Genomic DNA, 23,464 nt, shown 5'->3' with positions numbered 1-23,464 from the left:
ACGGCCGAGACACGGAATGGGATCCTAAAGGTGACTCCCAGGCATGCACCTCAGGCCACAGCTCCCCAGAGACAACCGCACCACGGTCTACAAGCCAAGCAGCAGCCGCCACAGACCTGGTCACCAATTTCTTTAGTCGGACTCAGACAACGTCAGGGGGCCACTGGGCACTCCGGATCATAATCAAAAGGGAAAGGAAACGCCAGCCGCAAAAGACCCTCCCTAGAGGCTCCGAAATCACACACGGTCGATTCTCATTATGTGTGGATCCTCCATATTTGCGAATTTGCCTACTCACTAACGTTTATCTCTAACTCCAAAATCAATACTCGTGGCGCTTCTACAGCCATTCGTGGATATGCACAACGTGGCAAAAAAATGTGAGTCACCCAACATGCACATTCCCAGCTGAGGGTGAAGGAAGCGACGCTCTGCCTCTTGTTTCAGCGCTCATCCTGTAAACAAGGTCCTTACACGGTCCACTTACTGCCACGGTTTTTGCATTTCTGTGCCTGTTGGTGGTGGTTCTGCTGTTTAAAATGGCCTCCAAGCCCAGTGCTGAAGTGCTGCCCAGTGTCCCCAAGCCCAAAAAGGCTGTGATGTGCCTTGTGGAGAAAATGTGTGCTAGGTGGGCTCCGTTCAGGCAGGAATCACAGTGCTGCTGCCCGTGAGTTCAACGTTCATGAATCAAGAATATATAGTAAATAAGGTGTCTTTAAACAGAAACACACATAAAACAAGGCTATGTGTTGATTGGTTGGTGAAAATGTTGTAACCAGAGGCTCACAGGAACCTAAGGTTTCTACATTTCCCCCTGGGAGCAATGGTTCAGTATTCACTAATTCAATGTTCACGGCGACTTTATAGAAAACAACTACCACGAACAATGAGAAGTGACTGTATATTATAATGGCTGTTTCCTGTCCCACATCCTCTGGCACGCTCTCCTCATCCACCCCCATGGCTCTCTCCATCTGCTACTCTCTGCACAAGGCCACTCTTACTCTGCAGGCTTCTGTTCAGGTGTCTTCTGGGGACTCCTCTCCCAGAGCCCCATCACATCGCTCTTTTATTGTAGTTATTACAATTAGTAATCAGCGCCCCTCACCCCCAACTAAAACGAAAACTTCCTGAGGACAAGGCCTTTGTCTGTGTCGCTCACCCACATATCTGCAGTGGCCCAGAATGCCTGACACAAGGGTGGTACCCAGTGCCTGGCTGAAGGAACACAGCCCACGGCAGGCACAGACACCATCCTCACCTCCAGGCTCCAGCAGCATGACAAGCGTCCAGACAGCCTGCACTGAGGGTCAAATCCCACCGCTCCTTTGTGAGTTTGACCGGAAACACCTATTAGACCTGGGCTGCCCGCTGCTATGTGCAGCTACTGAGCACTGGAAATGTGACCAGTTCAAATTGAGATGCTCTTCAGGTGTAAAATATGCATGAGATTCTGAAGACTTAGTACAAAAATACGTGTAAAATATCTCATTAGTGATTTTTTTATATCGATTCCATGCTGAAATTTTACTATCTTGGACATTCTGGGTTAAAGAAAATAGGTTAAAATTAACGTCAGCTATTTCGTTTTACTTTTCAACGTGGCTACGAGGGAAGAGTTTTAGTGACTTACGTAGCCTGCACTATATTTCTATGACTCCATCTTGGTTATAATAATACCATGTAAGGGTCAGCCACCCAACACAAGCCAGCCCTGACCACCTCTCTTTGCTGCCGCCAAGTGCTCTCCAGAGCAAGGCAGGAAACACCTGTCCCGTGGCTTCCTGCAACACACAAATACCTAAGTGTATTCAGAAATTGGGGCAAAAAAGAGTTTACCAGATGAACCAATTTTACCCTCAGAAGGTAAGCACTACCAGAACAGTGACCAGCATACGGTAGGCATACAAATATTTGTTGAATGAATAAACCAATCCTTTGCAAAAAAAAAAACAACAACCCACAAAAGACTATTTCCAACTTGTCTATTCATATTTGGGATGGTAGAATACGAGAGCCGGAGGGGACATGAAAAAGGACGGGCTCTGCCACACCATCGAATGTGAGACACTGCGCCTCCTCGCCCTCACCCGGAGAAGAGGTGGTCCCTGCCTTCCCTACCTTCCAGGCCCACGCTGTCCAGCAGAACTTTCTACAGTGATGGAAGAATTCCCCGCTCTGTCCAATATGGTGGCTATTGAGCTTTTTTGTTTTAAAGATTGGCACCTGAGCTAACAACTGTTGCCAATCTTTTTTTTCTTCTCCCCAAAGCCCCCCAGTACACAGTTGTATATTCTAGCTGTAGGTCCCTCTGGTGGTGCTATGTAGGATGCCACCTCAGCATGGCTTGATGAGCAGTGCCATGTCTGTGCCCAGGATCCGAACTGGCGAAACCCTAGGCCGCCAAAGTGCAGCATAAGAACTTAACCACTGGGCCATGGGGCCAGCCCCAACTACTGAGCTCTTGAAATGTGGCTACTAGAACTGAATTTTTAATCTTATTTAAATTTAATTAATTTAAATTCAAATAGCCACATGGGGCTAGAGGCTGCCATATTGGACAGCCCAGCTCTAGGCTGGTGTGACAAAATGGAAGGAGATAAAGCCTATAAAAACACTTTGTAAACTCTAATCCCTATAGAAATGGTAGAGTTTTTGTCATTGTTGTTTAGTGTATTAGAAATCTGAGATTCTGAGAGATTTCAATTGCCCAACAGAGAGACTCGATTCATCTGTGTTATCAACACACAGATTATACTTCAGTTGGGGGAGAAGGGCAGCCAGTGTTCATGGATACCTACAACCAAAAGAGAGGGGTTGGCATAACCCTTCACACACAGCCCAGCACAAGAAGCTTTCAATCCCCACTGCCATATCTACATTTGGTACCTCCAGGGCCTGGTCAAACAGCCACAAATCAAGGATGCCAGAGTGCTGATGGTATTCTCCTATCACCATACCCTCACTCCAGGGACCAGATGTTTCCTGCCCTTCCTGCTGACCTTCCCTGCTATTTCTTCTGCTACAGAAACAGGTCCTGCCAACAGCTCCTGCATTCCTTCAGCTCTCTGACAGAGTCATTCCCAGGCTCTCAGACAGACGCCGGGTTGTTCAAATTTGCCGATGGGGTAAAACCAACCACTACTGAAAAGGGATGGGGACTAATTGGTAGCTGTGAAGAACGCTAATCTGTTTAGCCTCAGGTTGAAAGATGCTCAGGAAACTCAGATCAACGTCTAGTCTCCCAAGATTTTGCCCAGCAGGAAAGCCCTTCTCAGTCTAAACAGCTTTTCGTTACCATTAAGATAATTATATTCTACACACAAGCAGACAATAAAGAAATGAGCAGGGAGGTGGGAAGGGGAAAATTATTAGGGCAGGAAAGGCAAAAAAGGAGTAAGGCTGAGGAAACACACAATGCTTCCAAGCCCCAATGCAAGGAACCGCCCTAAAAGACTTAGATTTTTATGAGCTCATTCATTCTTCTCCACTAACGAGTTCAGCTCATTTTCCCCTCCGTCCTTCCAGCTTTTCCACAGACACATTAACTTGAGGTCTTATGCGTGTGTAAAGCTCTTGCTTTTCGGCCTGATGGAGCTTCCATGATGAAAAACATGTGAAATTGGATCCACATGTGCTCCACCCACAAGCCAGGCCCCGTGGTGTATTTTATTCTGTCAGACAGCAGGCTGATGCTCAACTTCGAGGAGGGGACGCCAGCTATTAAAACAAAAGTAACCAGCTTGGTGTCGGCGGGACGGCACCACCTCACCAAGAACAGGGGCTCGGCTTTCTGTACCTCAAGTTCAGTCTCCCGTCTGTTGATGTCATCTGTGGACTGATTTAACTTCTCCAGTTCTCCCTAATGAAGAAAAGAGGGAGAAAAAATGATTTAAGGGATTCATCTTTTGTTTCCCTATGAGTCAGTCCATTACCTGCAAAATGACTCCAGCACAATTTGTAGGAAGAGGGACGAGTCAGATGATTCCCAAGGAAGACAGTTAAGCCTTGGCTAGAAGAGCAAATGAATGCCAGCATCTCTGAAGCCTTTTTCTTGATGGTGTCCCTTCTGAAAATGTCTTAAGGTCCTAGGAACTTGTCTTTCCTTAGAATGTCAACTATTTATTCCAGGTACATGCCTTCAGGTAAACCCATCTGTTACAAATGGTTTAGCGGGCAAATCAAAACAGCGCCTTCCGCCATAGAGCAAGGACTTTGCAGAAAAAGACAATGAAAGAAAATAAACAAGGCCAAGCCAAAAGTATAAACCTAGGGAAATTATGTCAGTCAAGGGCAGAATTCTGGCATTGACTGATCAGCGGTTGAGTATTTTTCTATAGAGATGACAATCGTTTCAAACTGCCTATTATTCAACCTACCTAGCTGGTTTTTTTTAATTTAAAAAAAAACAAACTAGCTTTAATCCTGATCTTTTAAATAAACATTTACAAACTGACATTTTGTAAAAAGTACCCAGCATGAAGTTAACTCATTTTACTCTACAAAACAAAGGGTCTTGTTAACAGAATTCCTGTACCAACAAGATTTAGTAGTCCAAATTGATGATTTTAAATAGAATTCCTAATGCAAAGATTTTTCCATCTGATCTTTATCTTGCTAATCTGCCAAAACAATGCATTTAAACAGCAACAGCTGAGTTAAATGAGCTTTTAATTGATCTGAAAAACCAATTAGGGCTCCAGAAATTGCAGAGCATGCTGAAAAGCAATATATATATATAATCTTTCTTTTTAATGATTTATAGAAAAGGTAGAAAAATGAGTCTTGGAAAATGGATTTGCTTTGCTTTTCGCTTCGAGGGTGAAGAGGTTAAACTGTCACTTCCAGATCTCGGCTTGGAAATTGTTTTTTAATCATCTCCCTTAGAAATGGAGGCACAGAAAGCCAGGCCAATCACCTCGCCTTCTCCCCACGTCAGCTCTGCCCATCAGTTGTCCTCGATTTCTGTTCACAGCCGACCACGTAACAAGGAAAAGCTATGTTTTAAACCATTTGGGGCCAAGCGGAGGGTTGAGCCAGTGGTGACAATAAACCCTTCAGTTTGCTAACAATGAATCAGAGGAGGAGGAAGATGGTTCAGGCCGGGCACCTCCGCCAGGTGAGGACTTCAAACCCAGGGCACCAGTGCCAGCCCACGCTGCAAGGGCGGACAACGCCCACCCCCCGGGCTCGCCGACCCGCCCACCGGGTCCGGCGCCCACGCGGGCCGGCCGACCCCACCTCCCGGGGCCAGGAGGCCGTGCAATGCCTGCGGCGCCGCGAGCCCGGCCGGGGGTACCCCGATACCCGCATGGCGCCCCCGCCCCCTTTTTCCCTTTGTTGCACATCCGCCCGAACCGCTGGGCACGCTGCGACGACCCTCGGATCCTGCCAAGGATCTGCGAGTGGGATTCCCGCAACAGAGTCAGGCAGCGTCCACGCGGGCACTGCAGCGTCCCCAGGAACCAGGTGAAACCGAGTATTAACCCTCTCTTCTCGCCCCCAGATCTACGTGGCCACCCTGTCCCCTGGACCGCAGGCACTGGGGGACTGCAAGGCAGGTTAAGAGTAGATGCCGGGCTCCGGGCGCCCCCGCGCGCCCTACCTGGATCCGGGGATCCACTTCTTCTTCCTCCTCCAGCCCCTGCTCCATCCCCTCTTCCTCCTCCTCCTCCAAGTCCCGGGTAGACGGCACAAGCTCAGCCGGCTCCTCCGAGCGGCCCCGCTTCAGCGCCGCGTCCATGCGGGCAGCCGGAATGCGCACCGCGCCGGGGACTTCGGAGCGTCCGGAGGGGTGGCGACCGCCGCAGGCTCGCCCGGAACCGTCTCGCCACTGCCGGACGCGGTCGGGGGCGCCGGGGCCGACACCCGGGAGGCGCCGCTCGCCGCTGCGGATCCCTCCGGCCCAGGCGGAGCGGAGGAAATGGGCGCGGCCGCCCCCTTTCTGCAGCGGCTGTCAGCGCAACGGCGCCCGCTCCGCCCTCGTCCCGCGGGGCCGCCCTCTGCGCGCCTCTGACTGTTCCCCGGCCGGTCCGGTTATCCAGGTCTCCGTCACAAAAACCCCAGCTCTCCGAAATCCTCTAGGGGGTGAAACAGGAGAGCCCTCACCGCTTGTTAACTTAGCAGCCCGAATATATCACAAACTACCCAACACTGGCCACCAGCCCTCTGGGCAGCTTTCTCCTTCCCTTCTCAATCAAGGCAAGTTGACTGTATGGAAGGAAAGTTTGGGGTATTTCCACTCTCTGAAGTCACCTCTAGAAGCCTGTACTCAGTGACCCTGGACCAGTTTCCAGACTCACCCAAACCTCTGTGTGCACGTTTCTCCCTTTGGTTGAATCTTGGCAATTGTGTGTATGTACTTGAAGATTTCCCCAGAAAAGGGAACTGTAACATGCTCATCACGTTGAGACAAAGAGCAAAAAGAGGAGCCAGCGGCAGCTCCAGGCAGGCATTCTTTGTCCGAAGGCTGTGGCCCCCGCTGGGCAGAGCTCCCTCCCCAAACAGCTGTGCTTTCATTGTTGTGGGACGGTCCTACCTGAACAGCCAGGGAGCATGGAAAATCATGGATCAGTGATGTGGATGGGTGGGTACAGCCCTTTCAAGGAGGCACTAAGTGTTACCCTTGTTAATGGGCACACCATGTCCAAGGGTTTATGAACTGGTGAGATTTCCTGCCCACGCTGAGCAAGTAGAGAGACAGAGCTTGCCTGGCAAACTCAACATCACTACAGGGCAAGGAACGAAGGGGCATGTCTGTGTCAGGACCACTGTGATGTCAGGAGAGGGCAAGGTCAGATGACCTTAGCAAAGCAGGCAAGGACATTGCCACTGGCCACTGCTAATGTCTCCTTCAGTACAAAAATGCAGAAAGCGTACACTGCTACACAGAGGCTTGTGGCCCCTGGCTCTGTGAGTTTGGAGCACAAGCTTGCTTGAGAAAGGAGCTTCCTTCTGAGAGCCTGTGGTTAAAGCCACCTTGAAAACCTGCTGCTGATGGTTTTATCAGATGCTAACTTGGCGGGTTACTCCTTGGCCAAGGTTCCCTTCACACACTGGCACAGTGGTCCACTGTCAAAAGAGATTTGTCGTGTCTCCTGGATGTGATACAGGTGTATCCCATAGGTTTGTTTCTGAAAGGTCACACCTGTTCATTGTTCTTTAAATTAAGGGAGAGTCAGCAATTCTTTAACAGATGTTCTGAAGCTCCTTGCTAAAGACAGGGGCTTTTGATTTTCCAGTGGTGGATGAAGGCAGGGACAAGGTGGTTATTAGGGGTCACTTTGGGACACAAGAGTCACCATTGTTTCTCTCAATTCTCAATGGGAATTGAGCCTATAACTGAGCAGGTTCAGCCTGGCTGTGAAAACACTGAGAGACTGAGGTGAAAAACCAGAAGTGTGAGGTCAGCCCCGGCTCTAAACGCTTCTGAGCTGGTGGAACCCCATCCTCATCATTCTTAACAAACTCCAAAATACGTTTCTATTTAAACTTAGATCTAAGAGCAATAGAGTGGTTCAAAATGCTTCCATGGGATGCACGGAAATGCTCTAGAACATGAGTTCAGATTTTTGTTGTCTTATTTTTAGGAAACCTGTCCAGCTATAGTTTCAATCTCAATAGTGTTCTGAAGTTAAAATGAGGAAAGTAAATAAACCACAGCAGTATGATATATTTTCTAGTGGTACATATGTATGCACGTAAATGCATGGAACAAGGTCTGGAAGGAAGGCTTCAAACCCAACAAAGAGTGGCTACCCCTGGGAAAGCAGGGGAGGGAGGGGCCCAGGATTGACTAGGATGGTCAAAGGGAACTTCTAATCTCTCAAAATGTTTTCATTTTTGACAAGGAGGATGTATTTATAATTATTTGTGTAATTTAAAAATAAATTGAAAATAATACGTACTGTATTAATATTTTACTGCTGTGTAACAAATCACCACAAATTTAGCAGCTTAAAACAACACAATTATCATCTCACAGTTGTGTAGGTCTGAAGGTCCAGCACAGTGTGACTAGGTTCTCTGCTCAGGGTCCCCCAGGCTGAATCAGGGAGTCAGCCAGGCACCGTTGCTTTCTGGAGGCTCTGAGGAAAACATCCTTCCAAGCTCATTCAGGTTATGGCTGAGTTCAGTTCCTTGTGATTGTAGGACTGACGTCCCCATTTCCTTGCTGACTGTCAGCCAGGGGCCAATCTCGGCTGCTGGAGGCTGCTGGCATTCCTTGCCATATGAGCCCCTCCATCTTCAAAGGCAGCAACAGAGAATCTCCCTTGTGTTGAATCCCTCTCACACTTCAGTCTCTTTTTCAGGAAGAGCCCAGTCCCTTTGAAGGGTTCACTTGATTAGGTCAGGTCTACCTAGAAAAGTCTCCCATTCTTAAAGTCAGCTGTGCCATATATATAACCTAATCATAGAAGTGATTAGCCCATCATATTCACAAGTTCCTACAATAATATGAGAGTATATACACCAGAGGGCAGGAAATGGGACAATCTTATAATTTTGCCTACTGGATGTACTAAGAAGACAAGCCATGTAAGTGGCTTATAAACCAGGTAAATGCTTAATATTTATTTTAGCTGCCATGTTGCTCTGGAGCAGTGGCTCTAAAGGTCTGGGGTGGAGGGCCTGGCCCCGTGGCCAAGTGGTTAAGTTTGTGCGCTCCGCTGCAGGTGGCCCAATGTTTTGTTGGTCCGAATCCTGGGTGCAGACATGGCACTGCTCATCAAATCACGCTGAGGCAGCATCCCACACGCCACAACTAGAAGGACCCACAACAAAGAATATACAACTGTGTACTGGGGGACTTTGGGGAGAAAAAGGAAAAAAAATAAAATCTTTAAAGGTCTGGGGTGGAGACTCTGGCAGGTCTTTGAGAACTTTCAGGATGCCCGTGAGATCAAAGTACTTTTGTACTAATACTAAGACAACATTTGCCTTTTTCACTCTCATTCTCTCATGAGTGTACCTTGGAGTTTTCCAGAAGCAGACACTTGATATCACCCCAGACTGAATGCAGAAGGTATGAGAATCCAGCTGCCTTCAATTAAGCCACACATCAAAGAGATTTGCAAAAATGTGAAACCACGCCCTTCTTCCCACCTGTCATTTAGTTTTGAAAACTATTTTATGTTTCATTTTGGAAACTATTTTTCACAAAATTATATTTATGTTATCATCAAACAATAAATTTATTGTTGTTATTTTTAGATGAATTACTTAAAAATGTTTTTTAAATTCTGTTTTAATTTCTACACAGTAACCACTGGTAGATACAACCAAATGGACAACAGTTCTTTGGGAGCTTCAAGCATTGACAAAAATATAAAGGAGTACTGGAAAGTTTGAGAACCACTGATTAAGAGGAAATGTATACTTTAGTGTGAATTTCCTTTTTTTATTCACATTTAAATGTTCCACTTCTGCCCTCACTCCAACGATACACACCCCCTCCCAGGAACCCTGTTGGCCATTGGCAGAGTATTTTGGGCACGGTACCTTTTTTGCCCATTTTAAAAGACTTTAAATATAATTTAACAATGTTAAATGACTGAGGAGATGGTGGCCTTTCTGTGGTTATTTCCTAGGATCTATATTTTGTCAATTCCTATGAGGAACTTATCACCTAATTATAATGTTGCTCCTTTGGAGAAAACCGTCAACTTTATAATGCTCTGTCTGTGACACGGTTTCCAAGAACATGCCTCTGCTTTGCCAGGAGTCCAGTGGGTCCCAAGTGGTGCAGGGCACACTTGTATCAAAGCTGCAATTTCTTGGCAGGACCTGAACTCATGGTGCATGGCACGGGCAATAGGGAGTGGCTGACATCTGCACAGAAGTCCTGTAGACGGCTTTGCTTGGAGCCCACACTTCCTGTTCCAGGGAATTTTACTATCTCCTTGCCGTGTGTGTAAGACCAGACACTCAGGGGAAATCCGCTGTGTGTGTTTGTTCCCTGCTCCACCACGTCTTCAGGCTGTAAATCTTCCCTGGTGAAGATCACAGCCTCTGTGCTGTCCCAGTTGCCGTTTAAAACAGCGGGCTGAAACTTGGAGAGAAGGAGGAAAAAGGTATCTGGCAGGATGAGCCTATATTTACATATTCCTCTATCATGGGTCCTTATTTGTCATGATCTGGTTTCTTTCGTGGGGTTACACTCAACCCCTCCTTTTGTAACCCCACCTCCTCACCGATGTCACACGTTTACGATCCAAGCCTCGCCCTCCGTGTTATAAAGCAAGCAGGTCTCCAGCAAACAGCCCTGCTCCTTATTTGGTCCACCCGTTGGAGCGGTGAGCATTTGGGGATGTTTCTATTTCTGTAGGTGTGGAGAGAAAGTTGGCTTTGTTTAAAAAACACTCACAGGACATCCTGCCATGTTCAAGCGGTGTCATTTTCCTGTCTTCAGGTGAACAGAGGGGTCTCCAATTGTGTCTAAAATGCTCCTTGGCCGTTTTTTTCCCTTAAACTTTTCTTCCAATTATTTTATTGAGGTCATATTGGCTTATAACATTGTGTAAATTTCAGGTGTACATTATATTTCAGTTTCTATGTAGGCTGCATCCTGTTCACCACCAATAGTCGAGTTTTTATCTGTCACCATATATATGTGCTCCTTTACCCATTTCACCCTTCCCCCATCCCCGTTCCCCTCTAGTAACCACTAATCTCCAAATCTATGTGTTTGTTTATTTTCCACATATGAGTGAATTCATGCAGCATGTCTTTCTCTGTCTGACTTATTTCACTTAGCATGATACCCTCAAGGTCCATCCATGTGGTCGCAAATGGCACAATTTTATCTTTTTTAATGGCTGAGTTGTATTCCGTTGTCTATATACCACATCTCTATCCATTCATCTGTTGATGGGCGCTTGGATTGCTTACACGTCTCGGCTACTGTGAATAAAGCTGCAATGAACACAGGGGTGCATGCCTCTTTTTCAATTATTGATCTCATGTTCTTTGGATAAATACCCAGTAGTGGGATAGCTGCATCATATAGTATTTCTATTTTTCATTTTTTGAGGAATCTCCATACTGTTTTCCATAGTGGCTGCACCAGTTTGCATTCCCCCCAGCAGTGTATGAGGGTCCCCTTTTCTCCACATCCTCTCCAACACCTGTCATTTTTTGTCTTGTTAATTATAGCCGTTCTGATGGGTGTGAGGCGATATCTCATCGTAGTTTTGATTTGCATTTCCCTCATGATTAGTGATGTTGAACATGTTTTCATGTGCCTATTGGCCATCTGTATATCTTCTTTGGAGAAATGTCTGTTCATATCCTCTGCCCATTTTTTGATTGGGTTGTTCATTTTTTTGTTGTTGAGTTGTATGAGTTCTATATATTTTGGAAATTAACCCTTGTCGGGTATATGATTTGCAAATATTTTCTCTCAGTTGGTGGGTTGTCTTTTCATTTTGTTCATGGTTTCCTTTGCTGTGCAGAATCTTTTTAGTCTGATACAGTCCCGTTTGTTTATTTTTTCTTTTGTTTCCCTTGCCTGAGTAGACGTGGTATTTGAAAAGTCACTGCTAAGACTGCTGTCAAACAGTGTACTGCCTACGTTTTCTTCTAGGAGTTTTATGGTGTCAGGTCTAACATTCAAGTCTAAACCATTTTGAGCTCCTTGGCCTTTTTTGTGAAAGGAGAAACTTTTCTTCTTCCCCCAAACTGGTGAAACTTCGGGAGTAGAAAATTGAGAGGAAGTGAGGCGATGTGCTGACTTCAGAGAACTTGATTGAGTTTAGAGCAGAAAGGGGGAGAGTGCTGGCCACTAACACAGGTGAAGGGAGCAGCGTTTCCCCTCCTGGCAACTGAAAAGGGCCGCCTTACACTCTGTGGCAACACAGAAGTTATCCCTCTGTTCTGCCTGCAAGGGCCAGGATGGGTCAACAGGGAAGCTGAAACTGGGCCTTGAATAATAAACAGAACTTCCTCAAACAAGGGAGATGGTTTTGCCAAAGAAAGAAAGGGCTTCCCAGATAGGGTAAATAACACGAGGAAATCACGGAGGGGACAGACTGGTCAGGAAGAGCAAAGCAGGAGATCACCCGGACTTGGAACCCAGGAATGGATGGTGGGGAGTGGAAGGAGCAAGAGATGAAGCCTAGATGAAGTATAGTTTGGGGCAGGTCCTGAAGGGCTTTGAATGCCAGGCTAAAAATTTTGGACTATAGACTGAAGAAAATGAGACACCATTCATTCATTTGTTCATTTATGCATCCAACGAATATTTATTGAGTATTTAACATGTTTTGGATACTGTGCCAGAAGTCAGGGGTACCACTACAAACAAAAGACATGAACTCCCTGCCATCAGGGAGCTTACATTCTAGTAGAAGGAGAGAGGGAATGTATGAATAAATGTATAATACGTCAGGGTGATCAGTGCTAAGGACAAAAATGAAGCCGGGAATGAAGAGAGAGATGAGGTGTGCAGGTGCTGTTCTGGGTCCGGCAAAGGCCGCTCTGAAAAGGGCTCTTTGAGGCAAGACCTGAAAGAAATGAGAGAGCAAACCACCCGGACCCCTGGGGGAGGATCTCTCCAGCGACTGAGGCTGCATGTGCAGAGGTCCTGAGATGGGAACGTGCTCGCGGTGGGGGAGGGAAGGCAGAGATCAGTGTGGGTAGAACAGAGACAGCGAGGAGAGAAGGAGGGAGACGACATCGGAGGCCTGCAGGTGGGTGCCCACGGAGGGCCTTTCCATGGTAAGGAGTTTGGATTTTATTCGGAGTGATCATGTAATCTCTCCAGCTAATGTGTGGGAACTTGGCCGGGGACGCTGAGGAGCTGGGGACAGAGGAGACACAAGGAGACACGGCGCTATATAAATCTGAAGCAGCAGTTAAAACTTACGCAACATGACATGAAAATTCAGGCTTTTCTGCTTGGCAAGAGGCCAGAGGAGACAGGAGGAGCAGCTGACCCCTTTCGAAAGGGCGTATGTTCTCAAGTTAACCCAAAGCCCTGTTGGCAGACCTGCTTCCACCAACACAAGTCACAACCCCACCCTCCGCAGCGCCCCGTGGTAGGGTGACAGGTGACGCAGGGAAGCTGGTTCCTTCTGCCTTCCTCCTGTTCTCTCTTCTCCTCCCACCGACCCCAAAAGATCATGGCATGTGGCAAGATGAGAGAGAATTTTAAAGAGGACCTCAAAGCCTTCAACAACACTTTTCGACTCCAGATGACTGGTTCTCAGAACTCAGGGAGCTATAGAAGCCAGTTCTTCGAAAGGGATCAAGGCCTCCACATTAACGAGGTGTCTGTTTAATTCCGTGCTTCAGTGACATCAGTGTGTTGCCAAATTGTCTTGCACTGTGTCTACTCCCCTCTAATGAGAACCTTTATTTGTGTCCTAAATTGAATTAAACTCAAGTCTCTTGACCCAGATGCATTACGGGCCAGAGTACTCAGAGAACCCAGGAAAGAGACTTTCAATGTTTATCTGGGGGCCTGGTGGACCTGCAGATATTTAAAATGGTGTGGGAATCCTGGAGACAGGAAAAGGGTTCCATTAAAAAGAAGAAAGAGGGCTCCATACACTGCAAACCAGTGAGCGTAACAGATGGCAGACACGATTCTTGAATGGATTTTAAACGGAAAAGGGTATTTCTGTGCCCCTGGAAGAAAAAGGATGGCTTACCGTGACCCAGCTTGGGTTAGCTAAGAGCAAATCATGTCAGCCTTGCCCTCATGTCCTTCTTCCACGGGTTTATTAGTCTAGCGAAGGAAGGAAATACACAAGACAGGAGATGTTCATTGTTCAAACATAACTGGTACAGGAAAAGCCCACTTAAATAAATCCACTTATAAAGGAAACTAAAATTTCATATTAAATAGTGAAAAAAGGTTTTTAGTGAGACTTTACCATGCAAAATGAAACTTAAAATTATGAAAATGCTTTTTCTTCTATTTTAAAAACTATTTAGGGCTGGGGCTGGCCCTGTGGCCGAGTGGTTAAGTTCGCGCGCTCTGCTGCAGGCGGCCCAGTGTTTCGTTGGTTCGAATCCTGGGCGCGGACATGGCACTGCTCATCAGACCACGCTGAGGCAGCGTCCCACATGCCACAACTAGAAGGACCCACAACAAAGAATATACAACTATGTACCAGGAGGCTTTGGGGAGAAAAAGGAAAAAATAAAATCTTTAAAAAAAAAAAACAAAAACAAAAACTATTTAGGGCTGCCCCAGTGATGTAGTGGTTAAGTTAGCACGCTCTGCTTCTGTGGCCCAAGTTCTCCAGTTCAGATCCTGGGCATGGACCTTCACACCACTCATCAAGCCATGCTGTGGCAGCATCCCACGTAGAAGAACTGGAAGGACTTACCACTAGGATATAAAACCATGTACAGGGCTTTGGGGAGAAAAAAAAAGAGGAAGAGTGGCAATAGATGTTAGCTCAGGGCCCATCTTCCTCACCAAAAAAGAAAAGAAAAGAAAAGAAGCTTAATTAGTTGAGAAATATTTACTGAGCATCTATTATGTGACAGCCTCTGGCAATGAAGATATAGCAGTGAACAAATTAGACAAGATGCCTGCCCTTACTGGGTTTATAGTCTAAGGGAAGACAAGAAAAAAATTTAAATACATAAATAAACAACTAGTTGCAGTTAGTGATAATGATAATTGCTATGAAGGAAAAAAAAGTAGGATTACCAATGCAAGAAGGCTGGAGGGTGGAGGCTGGCTTAGATGGGAGAGGAAGCGGACCTCTCTATGAATATGTCACTTGACCTGCAATTTGACAATGAGGAGGCAGGCAGCCATGCTTTGAGGAAAGAGTGAACCTGACCCAGAGACCCTGAGGAGGGAGCCCGCTGGACAGCCCGTGTGGTAGCTGGAGGGTGAGCAAGGAAGACAGGGTGCTGCAATAAGGTGTGAGACGTGTGCCCAAGTCAGGAGACGGGCCTGGGAACCCACAGGAGAGAGTTTGGATTTTTTTTATAAATCTGGTGAGAAGCCATTGGAGAGATTTAAGTTGAGGAACGACACGATCTGATTTAAACATTTAAAAGATGACTGTGGCTACCATGTGGAAACGGGATGGCCGTGAAGGCAAGAGTAGGAGCAGGAACATCAGTGAGGAGGCTGTCCCAGGGGCCCTGGTGAGAGATGTGGCCACTGGGCTAGGTGCTGGTGGGGAGATGCAGTGGAGTCGATTCAGGATGTATTTTGAAGATAGGCCAGATAAAAAGTGCTGTTCCATTAGCTGTGGGAGTGGGCAGGGTCAGAGCACCAAGAACGACTTGAGATTTTGACTTGAAAAATGGCTGAATGATGCTGCCATTTACTGAGCGAGGTAGGGAAGCCTTGAGGAACAGGTTTGAAACCAACGGGAGTGTTTTTGGACACCTAAGTCCAAGAGGCTCTGAAACACCCAGGTGGAGATGTCAAGTAGACAGTAGGATATACAACTGAAGGCCAACTCCACACATGTAAATTTGAGAGTCAACTGCACGTAGATGATATTTAAAGCCAAGGGAGTGGATGAGATCACTTAGGAAAGGGAGATGCTGAAGGAGAAAGGACCAGGAGGAAGCTCTGGGGCACACTGACATCTAGAGGTTAGACCCCAGAGGAGAAGCCAGGTAAGAGTACAGCCGCCAGCTCGTTCTTAGAATAGCAACAGCCACCCCAAAAATGACCAATTAACTGTCGAGGATTTTGGGGGGGACATATTTTTCTGATAAAACTGTAAGATCATATAGTAATATGAAATTCTATTAAGATTTGACTTTCACAGCACAATCAAACAATATAACTTTGGCAAAAATATTTGAGATGTTTGTTAATTTTCCCAGGAGTCTATGTCTCTTACCCCTTTGATGTTAAAATCACTCTCATTCGAGGTGTCTTTTTGGTCCTCATCCTCATAGATTTTCTCTGATCTAACACTGCCATTTCCTTGTTGTCAATGGCTCTGCAAATGATTAGGGCACTTCCCCAGAACTGCTTTCCTATTCTTGAAATCTTGCTTATTTTGCAAGACTGACAGTTTCACTTTGCCATGAATTTTTATATTATTTGCATTATGTTGTTGTAGCCTGACATCTGTAGAAAAAATAATGGACAAAGATTTTACCCAACAGACAGGCGCAGGAGCTTGGTTTTAAAAGAAAGCGATGTGTGTGTGTGGTCAGGTTTTAGGGATTAATTTTGTGTAATGATGATGCTAGCTGCCTATAATGGAGACCACTAGCTGTTCACCGAATCCATTCTCCCATTCTTTAAGCGCTTAGTTAAACAACATTTTCCTACCTACCACTTGGCTAGGTATGGCTTTGTTGACTAAGTGAGCAGCAGTGACATGCCATTTTCAGGCCTGTCCCACAAAAACTTCCCATGTTTGCTCCTTTATGCTCTTTCCTCTTCTGTGGCTGGATGTAGATTGACAGTGAAGCCCTGGAGAATGGCAGATCCATGAGGTGGAAAGAACCTGGATCCCCCAGTGGCTGAATGGAGGAGAGTGCCCCCACCAACCTGAGTTCTCTGAAGTGTTGTTACCTAAGCTACAAATAAAATTCCCTTGTGTTTAGCCATTAAGCCTTTGGGTCTATTTGTTACTGTGGCTGAGCCTATCTTAAATAACCCATTGCTCCACTTAACTTCAAGAATGGGCTAATGAACACCCAGTAATGAGGAGCCCTTATATATTTCAGCAAGACACTTAGCTGGTATCGTGTGACTTCCTATAGACAAGCTGAGAAACGTGGGAGGTTGCTAGCCCGAGTCAGAGAAGTAGTGACTGACTAGACAACCAAACCTAAAGGCTAATGAATCACTATCCAACCACACACATCCCTTTGGGCTTGATTCTCGCACTGTCCTTTTCAGCATCTGTAGCAATGACTCAGGTGACTATAGAGAAAGCACGCTTCTCAAACTTGCAGAAAACGCGATGCTAGAAATGGTACCCCGGATCACACAATCATGATTCACAAAGATCCTGGCATTGGATTTTCATTATATTGTTGTATCAAGACAGCTATAAAGAAAATAATTGACAAAGACTTTGACCCAATGGGCAGGGCCAAAGCTTGGCTTTCAAAGGAAGGGTCAGTGGGCCAAATAGAACATAGTGAAATTCACTGGGGGTAAATATAAGGTCCTGAACTTAATTTGAAATAAACTAGAATAAGATGGAGAAGACATGGCTCAAGATATCACATTTTTAAAAAAGACTTAGATGTTTTAGGCTGCATTACTAGAAGTATTGTGTCTAGATGAAGAGGTGATAATCTCACTTTTCTCCACTTAAGAGAGACTCCTTCCTGGAGTTTTGAAGTCAAGTGTTACACTAGACAGGAAATGTGTTCAGAGGAGAACACTCAAGACCGTGAAGGACAGGGACATGGATTTTAGTTTTATAAAATTAATTTTCTGTTGGTTGAGCTGATGCAATAGACAGTGAGTTCCTTGTCTCTGGAGGTGTTCAAACAAGTTAGACATATGAAATAACTGATATTCAGTTATTTTTGACCTACAAGAATAGTAATTTCATATGGTTCAACCTAACACTTGGTGGAAATGGTGGAGGGTGAGTCAAGCAATTGATGGTATTTTAAGAGCAAGTGACAGAAATACAACTCAAACTAGCTTAAGCAAAGGAAGAGAGGGGTGATAGTGGAGTGGGAGATGTATTGGTTCATGCAACTTAAAACTCCAAGGAAATTCTAGCTTCAAGTATCGCTAGATCCAGGAGTCTATCTCACCTGCTCCATCTCTCCTCCCTGCTCTCTTCTCTGTTGGCTCTGTTCCCAGACAGGCCTGCCCCTTGTGGTGGACAGTTGGGCACCAGCAGCTCCAGGCTTGAGTTAAACCAGTTTAACCACCTCAACCAAGAGTCTCTTCTCACCAGTAATTCTTGGGACTGACTCTTACTGAACTGACTTGGGTCACATGTCCATCTCTGACTCAGTAACTGAGGCTGGGTGGGTGGGACGTGAAAGGAGTAGAATTACTGGCTGGCTTGGCCTTTATTACAAGTTGATTCTGGAGTCCAAATGAGGGTGGGATGAGAAGAGAGGGGTTCAGCCACAGGAACTGAAGTAAAGAAAAGGTAACTTTCCAAAACAAACAAACAAAATGAAGCACTACAGACCCAACCTGAACGACGAAAAGGACCAGCCAAGCTAAGATCTGAGGGAGGTGTGTTCTAGGCAGACAGGGCAGCTGGTGCTGATGGAGGAATGAGCTAGGTGGGTTTGAGGAATAGAAAGAAGGAACTGTTTCAATTACCTATTAATGTAAAACAAAGCACTGAAGTTTACTGGCTTAAGGTAATAAGCATTTTATCTCTCACAGTTCTGTGACATGACCAGACTAAGCTAGGCAGTTCTCTGCTCCATGTGATTCCGGCTCACTGCAGTCTGGGATATCCAAGATGGCTCACTCACATGGCTGGCAGTTGATGCTGCAGGCTGGGGCTTATCTGGGACTATGGCCCAGAACTTCTTGGTTCTCCTCCACATGGCTTCTCTGTGTGGCTTTTGTTTTCTCACAGTGTGCTGGCTGGAATCCAAGAGAGGAAGCAGAAGCTGCCAATCTTATTAAGGCTTCAGCTCAGAAGTCCTAGAACATCAATTCCACCACTTTCCGTTGGCCAAAGTAGTCATGAGGCCAGCATATGTAAAGTGTGTGACATTAGTGAATAGGATGGAAGGAACTGGTGGCAGCCCTATTGGAAGGCTATCTACACCAGCTGGTGTGCCTCAGCCATAGTGAAGGGCAGAGTGGTGTGTGATGGAGTTGAAAAGGTAGAAAAGGGCTGCCTCAGGGTCAGCAGTCTGTGACCCACAGGTAAATTCCAGCCCATTACCTGATTTTGTAAATAAAGTTTTATTGGAACACAGCCACATTTATTCATTTCCCATATTGTCTAGGGCTGCTATCTTGCTACAATAGCAAGAACTGAATAGCTACAACACAGACCATATGGCTCCCAAAGCCTAAAATATTTACTATCTAGCCCTTTATAGAAAAGTTTGCTGACCCCCAGCTAAGTTATGGTGTGCCTTATAAGTCTTTTGAGGAATCTGAATTTTATTCTAAGTTATGGGAAGCCATTGGAGGATTTTAAACCACTGAACCACATCATCTGACTTCCGTTTTTAAAAGATCTGCTCTGGGAATGGATTATAAGAGAATAAGAGCAAAAACAGGGAGACTAGTAATGGCTATGGCAGTCATCCAGATGAGAGAAGAGAGAGGAGAAAACTGAGAGAAGGAGATGAATTTGGCACATGTATATGGAGAGGAAGCCCATGGGACTTGCTGAATCATTGGATATGGAGAAGAGAGAAAGAGGAATCAAGCCTGATTTCTAAGTTTTTGGTCTGAGCAACTGGATTAATGGTGGTCCCATTAACTGAAAAGAGAAAGACTGAGGGAGGAGCAAGTTGGGAGACAAGAGCATCACATACTAAGTTTGAGGTGTCTGTTAGGCATCGAAGAGGCAACGTCAAGTAAGCAGTTAAGTAGTTGAGTCTGGAGCTCAGAGTATAAATTTGAGAATCATCAGCCTGAAGAAATATCTCCAGGAGATTGGTGTGGAGAGAGCCCCAGGATGGGCAAAAACCAGAGGCTATCAGCAGCAAGGAAGTTAATAAAAGAGATTAAGGAGGAGTGGCTGGTAAGGCAGGAGGGCGCTGAGAGACTGTGGCTTCACGAAAGCCTGAATATTTCAAGCTGGAAGAAGTGGTCCACTGTGTTGAATGCTACTCAGGGAACAGAGAAGTGATGCCGAATTCAGGCTCTCTGAAACCTTGACCAGAGCAATTTCACTGGGTAGGGCGGACTGAAGGGTCCCCTGGAGGGTTTGAAGAAAACAGGGGATGTGGGCAAGTGGAGACAGCAAACATATAGAGACTTCTTTTGAGTAGTTTTGTTGCAAAACCAACGAGTGAAAACCAGAGATGTCCACTCCAGGTTCATGGCCTTTAAAGTCCCTTTCAATTCTGAGGAGCTCTGACTCCATGAAGCACCTACTCTGTCCCAGCTCATTAATTGTCTGTGATGTGATGAGGAATCTCTTCCTGATGGCTCATTGGGAAGCTGGATGGAGCGCAACAGAGATCCATGCCTATAGTTTCAAGAAAAAACAAAATGAAAAAGAAAGATTGTGGCCTCAGAGAGGCAAGCGTAGATGTTCAAACGGGTTCCTCCATGCTGAAGAAGACCTGCAAACCCATCAGGCCAGCAGTTTCATTTCTGCTGGGTGTGCGCACAAGCTCTTCCTTCCACGCTCCCCAAGGAAGCTGGTTGGTGCAAACTTCTGAAATTTGCTGCCAAATATAAATGTGCGACCCAAAGAATAAGCAGATTTCTGTAATCAGGACACAAATGCACTTGTGGAAGGGTACAAAGTGTCATGTTTGTTTCAAATTTTTTTTTCTGGAAAACATTTACTTTCTCATGACAAACATCCAGGACAAAACACTCACACTCGTGCACACAGAACCTATTGTTATTTAAAAATATTTATTTAATCACAGACTGTAAGGAAGATGTGGAGATAAATCTTATCTAGTTCTATTCCCTGATGGTCTTCAAAAGAGATTACTGACCCTGAAGTCTGACTCTGAACCATTTGCTCTCCTAGTTTATCGAGGGGCAGGCTGACCGATCAGGTGGCCCGCCTTCCTGGATCTATAAAAAGTGTAGATATGATGATAACAGGAGCCTTATCTCTGTCTTTGCCCACGAGCTAGTTTAGAACCCCAGATCTGCTCTTCCCAAAGCTGTGCCACCCTGACTGCGTCCTTAAGCTCTGTGAGCCACGGTTGCCTCATCTGTCAACTGGTGATAATAGATCTACTTTGCAGTTGTGTATTAAATAAGCTAATGTGAGTAAAGGTCTGTGTACGTATTCTGAGTACAATCAGTGGTAGCTGTCATGAAGAATAATATCTATGCGCACATCCGATCCTCACTGAAAAGGCCAAGCGATGTCATGAACTAGTAAGAAGGGTCCCAGATCTCCTGGGTCATCCTGTCCCATAGTCCAGGGTGTCTGTCTGTCTAAGAACGATCTCGGTGCTTTGAGAATCCTATAGCTGGCAGTGTCATTTTAAGCAAATACTTTCAGGGGTCCCAGGCTTCAGAAAGTCATCTGTTGACACGGAGGGTCTCCCATAAGTGGTGCCCCAAGGGCTCCTCATTCAGCCCCAGGCCTTTCCTCTGCCCAGTCCCAAAGTTCCCAGCAGCCCTCCAGACTCGCTTTGGTTGCCCCAGTGAGGACGAGCTTCTACCCCCATCTTCTCTAGCTTTGATGACATCAGTGTGGGAATGCTCTGCTGTGGCAATAACTGTAGTCCCAGTTTGGCCCAGTTTATATCTTGGCTTTGAATGTTCCCAAAGCCTCACCTTTCACAGGAGGGGAAAGGTCCTCTCCCCAGCTCCACATACCTCTGTGTCAGCTTCCTTAAAGACTCTGACGAAGAGCGAGAAGGGAGCTGGAGATGACTATCTTTTGGGCCTGACTTGAGCTAGTGAGATGCATCTAACACAGGAACACACAGGAGTTGGCATATGTTGCTTTTACATACATTAAACATACGGTGTTTTTGCTTTTTCCGGGGGGGTGAGGAGGATGGCTTTCAATGATCATTCATGAATAGTAGCCCATGCTTCTCGTGCTCTACAGCACACCCCCTCCGCCTGTCTGGGACTTCAGCTGTGGCCAGGGTGGACATTCTCCACACACACCGGCAGTGCCACCCGAGCGCCTGTGGCGTCCCTCAGCTTTTCCACCTCAGGTTGTTTGGAAGCTCCTGTCGTTTCCTTAGGCCACACACAGGCAGCCCAGAGTAGGGGGTGGGGCTAACACTCCCAGGCCGCCCTCAACCACCGGAGGAATGGAAAGTCAGTGGAATAGAACTCAGCCTCAGGATCTTCACAGGTACAGTTCTGGGGGCTCAGGAAGAATGAGCCCCAGTTGCCCACAACAATAACCAGAGGATTACCACCTCCTTTACTGGCTTTTTTCTCCTCACTTTCCCCACTCCTGCTTCCTCGATTCCCCTCCCAAAAAGGCTACCTGCACTCGAGGCCCAAGTCTCTACCTGAGCTCTTGTTTTTGGGAGAACCTAAAGGAAAACGTGCTTCAAGGCGCATGATGGGAGTTTGTATTTTTTTAACATTTGAAATAAAGTTGTTCCTTTGTTGAACAAGGACAAAAAGGGAACCTGCCACTATTGGGAAGAAGAGCCATCCTTGAAGCTGCAGAAGTGGGAATTCAGTTCTGACCACTGGTAGCAAAGGTAAGTCTCAAAGTTGACGTGAGTACAGGCCAGGATCTGCTGGCAGCTGGGGAGGAATAGCCTAGCTGATTCTGGGTGTGGAAGTATTTCTTATTCCCAGTCCTAGTGCAGAGGCTAGAGGCAGAAGGTGTGGATTAGAAAAGGCCGTGGGTTGACAGAGACAAATGTTCACAGCAGATCACAGAGGCCTGGGAAGACCGAACTGAAGTTACAGAGTCAGAGAACAAGGTGGGTAAGGCAGATCTGTGAAGCAGAGGTGGTCTAGATTAATTGCAGGGACCAAGGGTGAAGGCCAAGGCAAGAGTTTGTATCCCTTCCCAACATTTGTGTGAGGAGCCTGCCCCAGAACAAAGCCCCTAAGGATCCCAGCAGCTCTGGCTCTGGGTCTATCTGCACGGGAGGAAAAGAAAAGGAAGAAGAGACAGGGATGAAAAGCAGTTGGGCCCAGTGGGGACACCTGCATCCCCAGGACACGATTTTAACTCAGAGAAAGGAAGAATAAAACAAAAGGTCACGTTAGCAAGGGGGATTTCCAAGAACCACCAACAGTAACGAGAACTCAAGCACCTGCCTTCCTTCCTGCTGATTTTATGAGGTTGCTTTATTCTTTTTTGGATTTGTGGGTCTATAGAGAAAATGTAGTTACAGTGTTTCTGGGCAAAGAAATATTTTTCCAGGTGCTACAGCCGCAGAATAACTTTAATTCTGCAAGAAAGCTGGAGGGTCAGCTATAGGTACAATTGTCAAAGATGGACGGCGAATGTCGTGGAATAAATCAGATTCTCCTGCAATGGAAAGCAAATTAGAACCCATCAATGAATCTGTAGAATGAGAATCCTGACAGTACTTCAAAGGTTGTACTGTCCAAAGCTGGACAACCTCTATCCTACCCCCAATCAAGCCAAACCAAAAAGCCCACCTGAGACCCCCCCCTCCCCACCACCGCAGATCTTTATCCATGATGCTGTAGTTTCTAGTTGGCTGCTGGTAACGTCTGTTCAATAATTAGCATAATCAGATAGACAGATTAGTGTAGATTACCACAGCTGTTCCTCTTCGAGGACAGGATGCAGTTTCCTGATGAAGGACATAACCTTTAATCTTCACTAAAATCCTTGCTTCATAATTCCTAGTCTCAAAGTGGCTCCTCTGCAAGGTTAAGTTCAAACACGGCTGGGTGCGCTGACCAGGGATT

The 23,464-nt window shown here is 46.1% G+C and overlaps 1 protein-coding gene across 1 annotated transcript in view; it reads right to left on the bottom strand.

Annotated features, from left to right (window-relative positions):
* SH3BP5 (SH3 domain binding protein 5) overlaps nt 1–5,887 on the bottom strand; it is a 70,348-nt gene extending 64,461 nt beyond the window's left edge. Inside the window, exons 1-2 of the mRNA XM_046652815.1 lie at nt 5,606–5,887; nt 3,800–3,862 (exon numbers count right to left, since the gene is read on the bottom strand). Coding sequence (XP_046508771.1) covers nt 3,800–3,862; nt 5,606–5,743 — 201 coding nt within the window. The 5' untranslated portion in view covers nt 5,744–5,887. The remainder of the gene's footprint in view (nt 1–3,799; nt 3,863–5,605) is intronic.
* Nucleotides 5,888–23,464: the final 17,577 nt, after the last annotated feature.

Source organism: Equus quagga, chromosome 1 (assembly GCF_021613505.1).
Source record: "Equus quagga isolate Etosha38 chromosome 1, UCLA_HA_Equagga_1.0, whole genome shotgun sequence".
NCBI lineage: Eukaryota > Metazoa > Chordata > Mammalia > Perissodactyla > Equidae > Equus > Equus quagga.
Note: the sequence above shows the minus strand (reverse complement) of the source record. Positions and strands in the feature narration are given on the sequence as shown.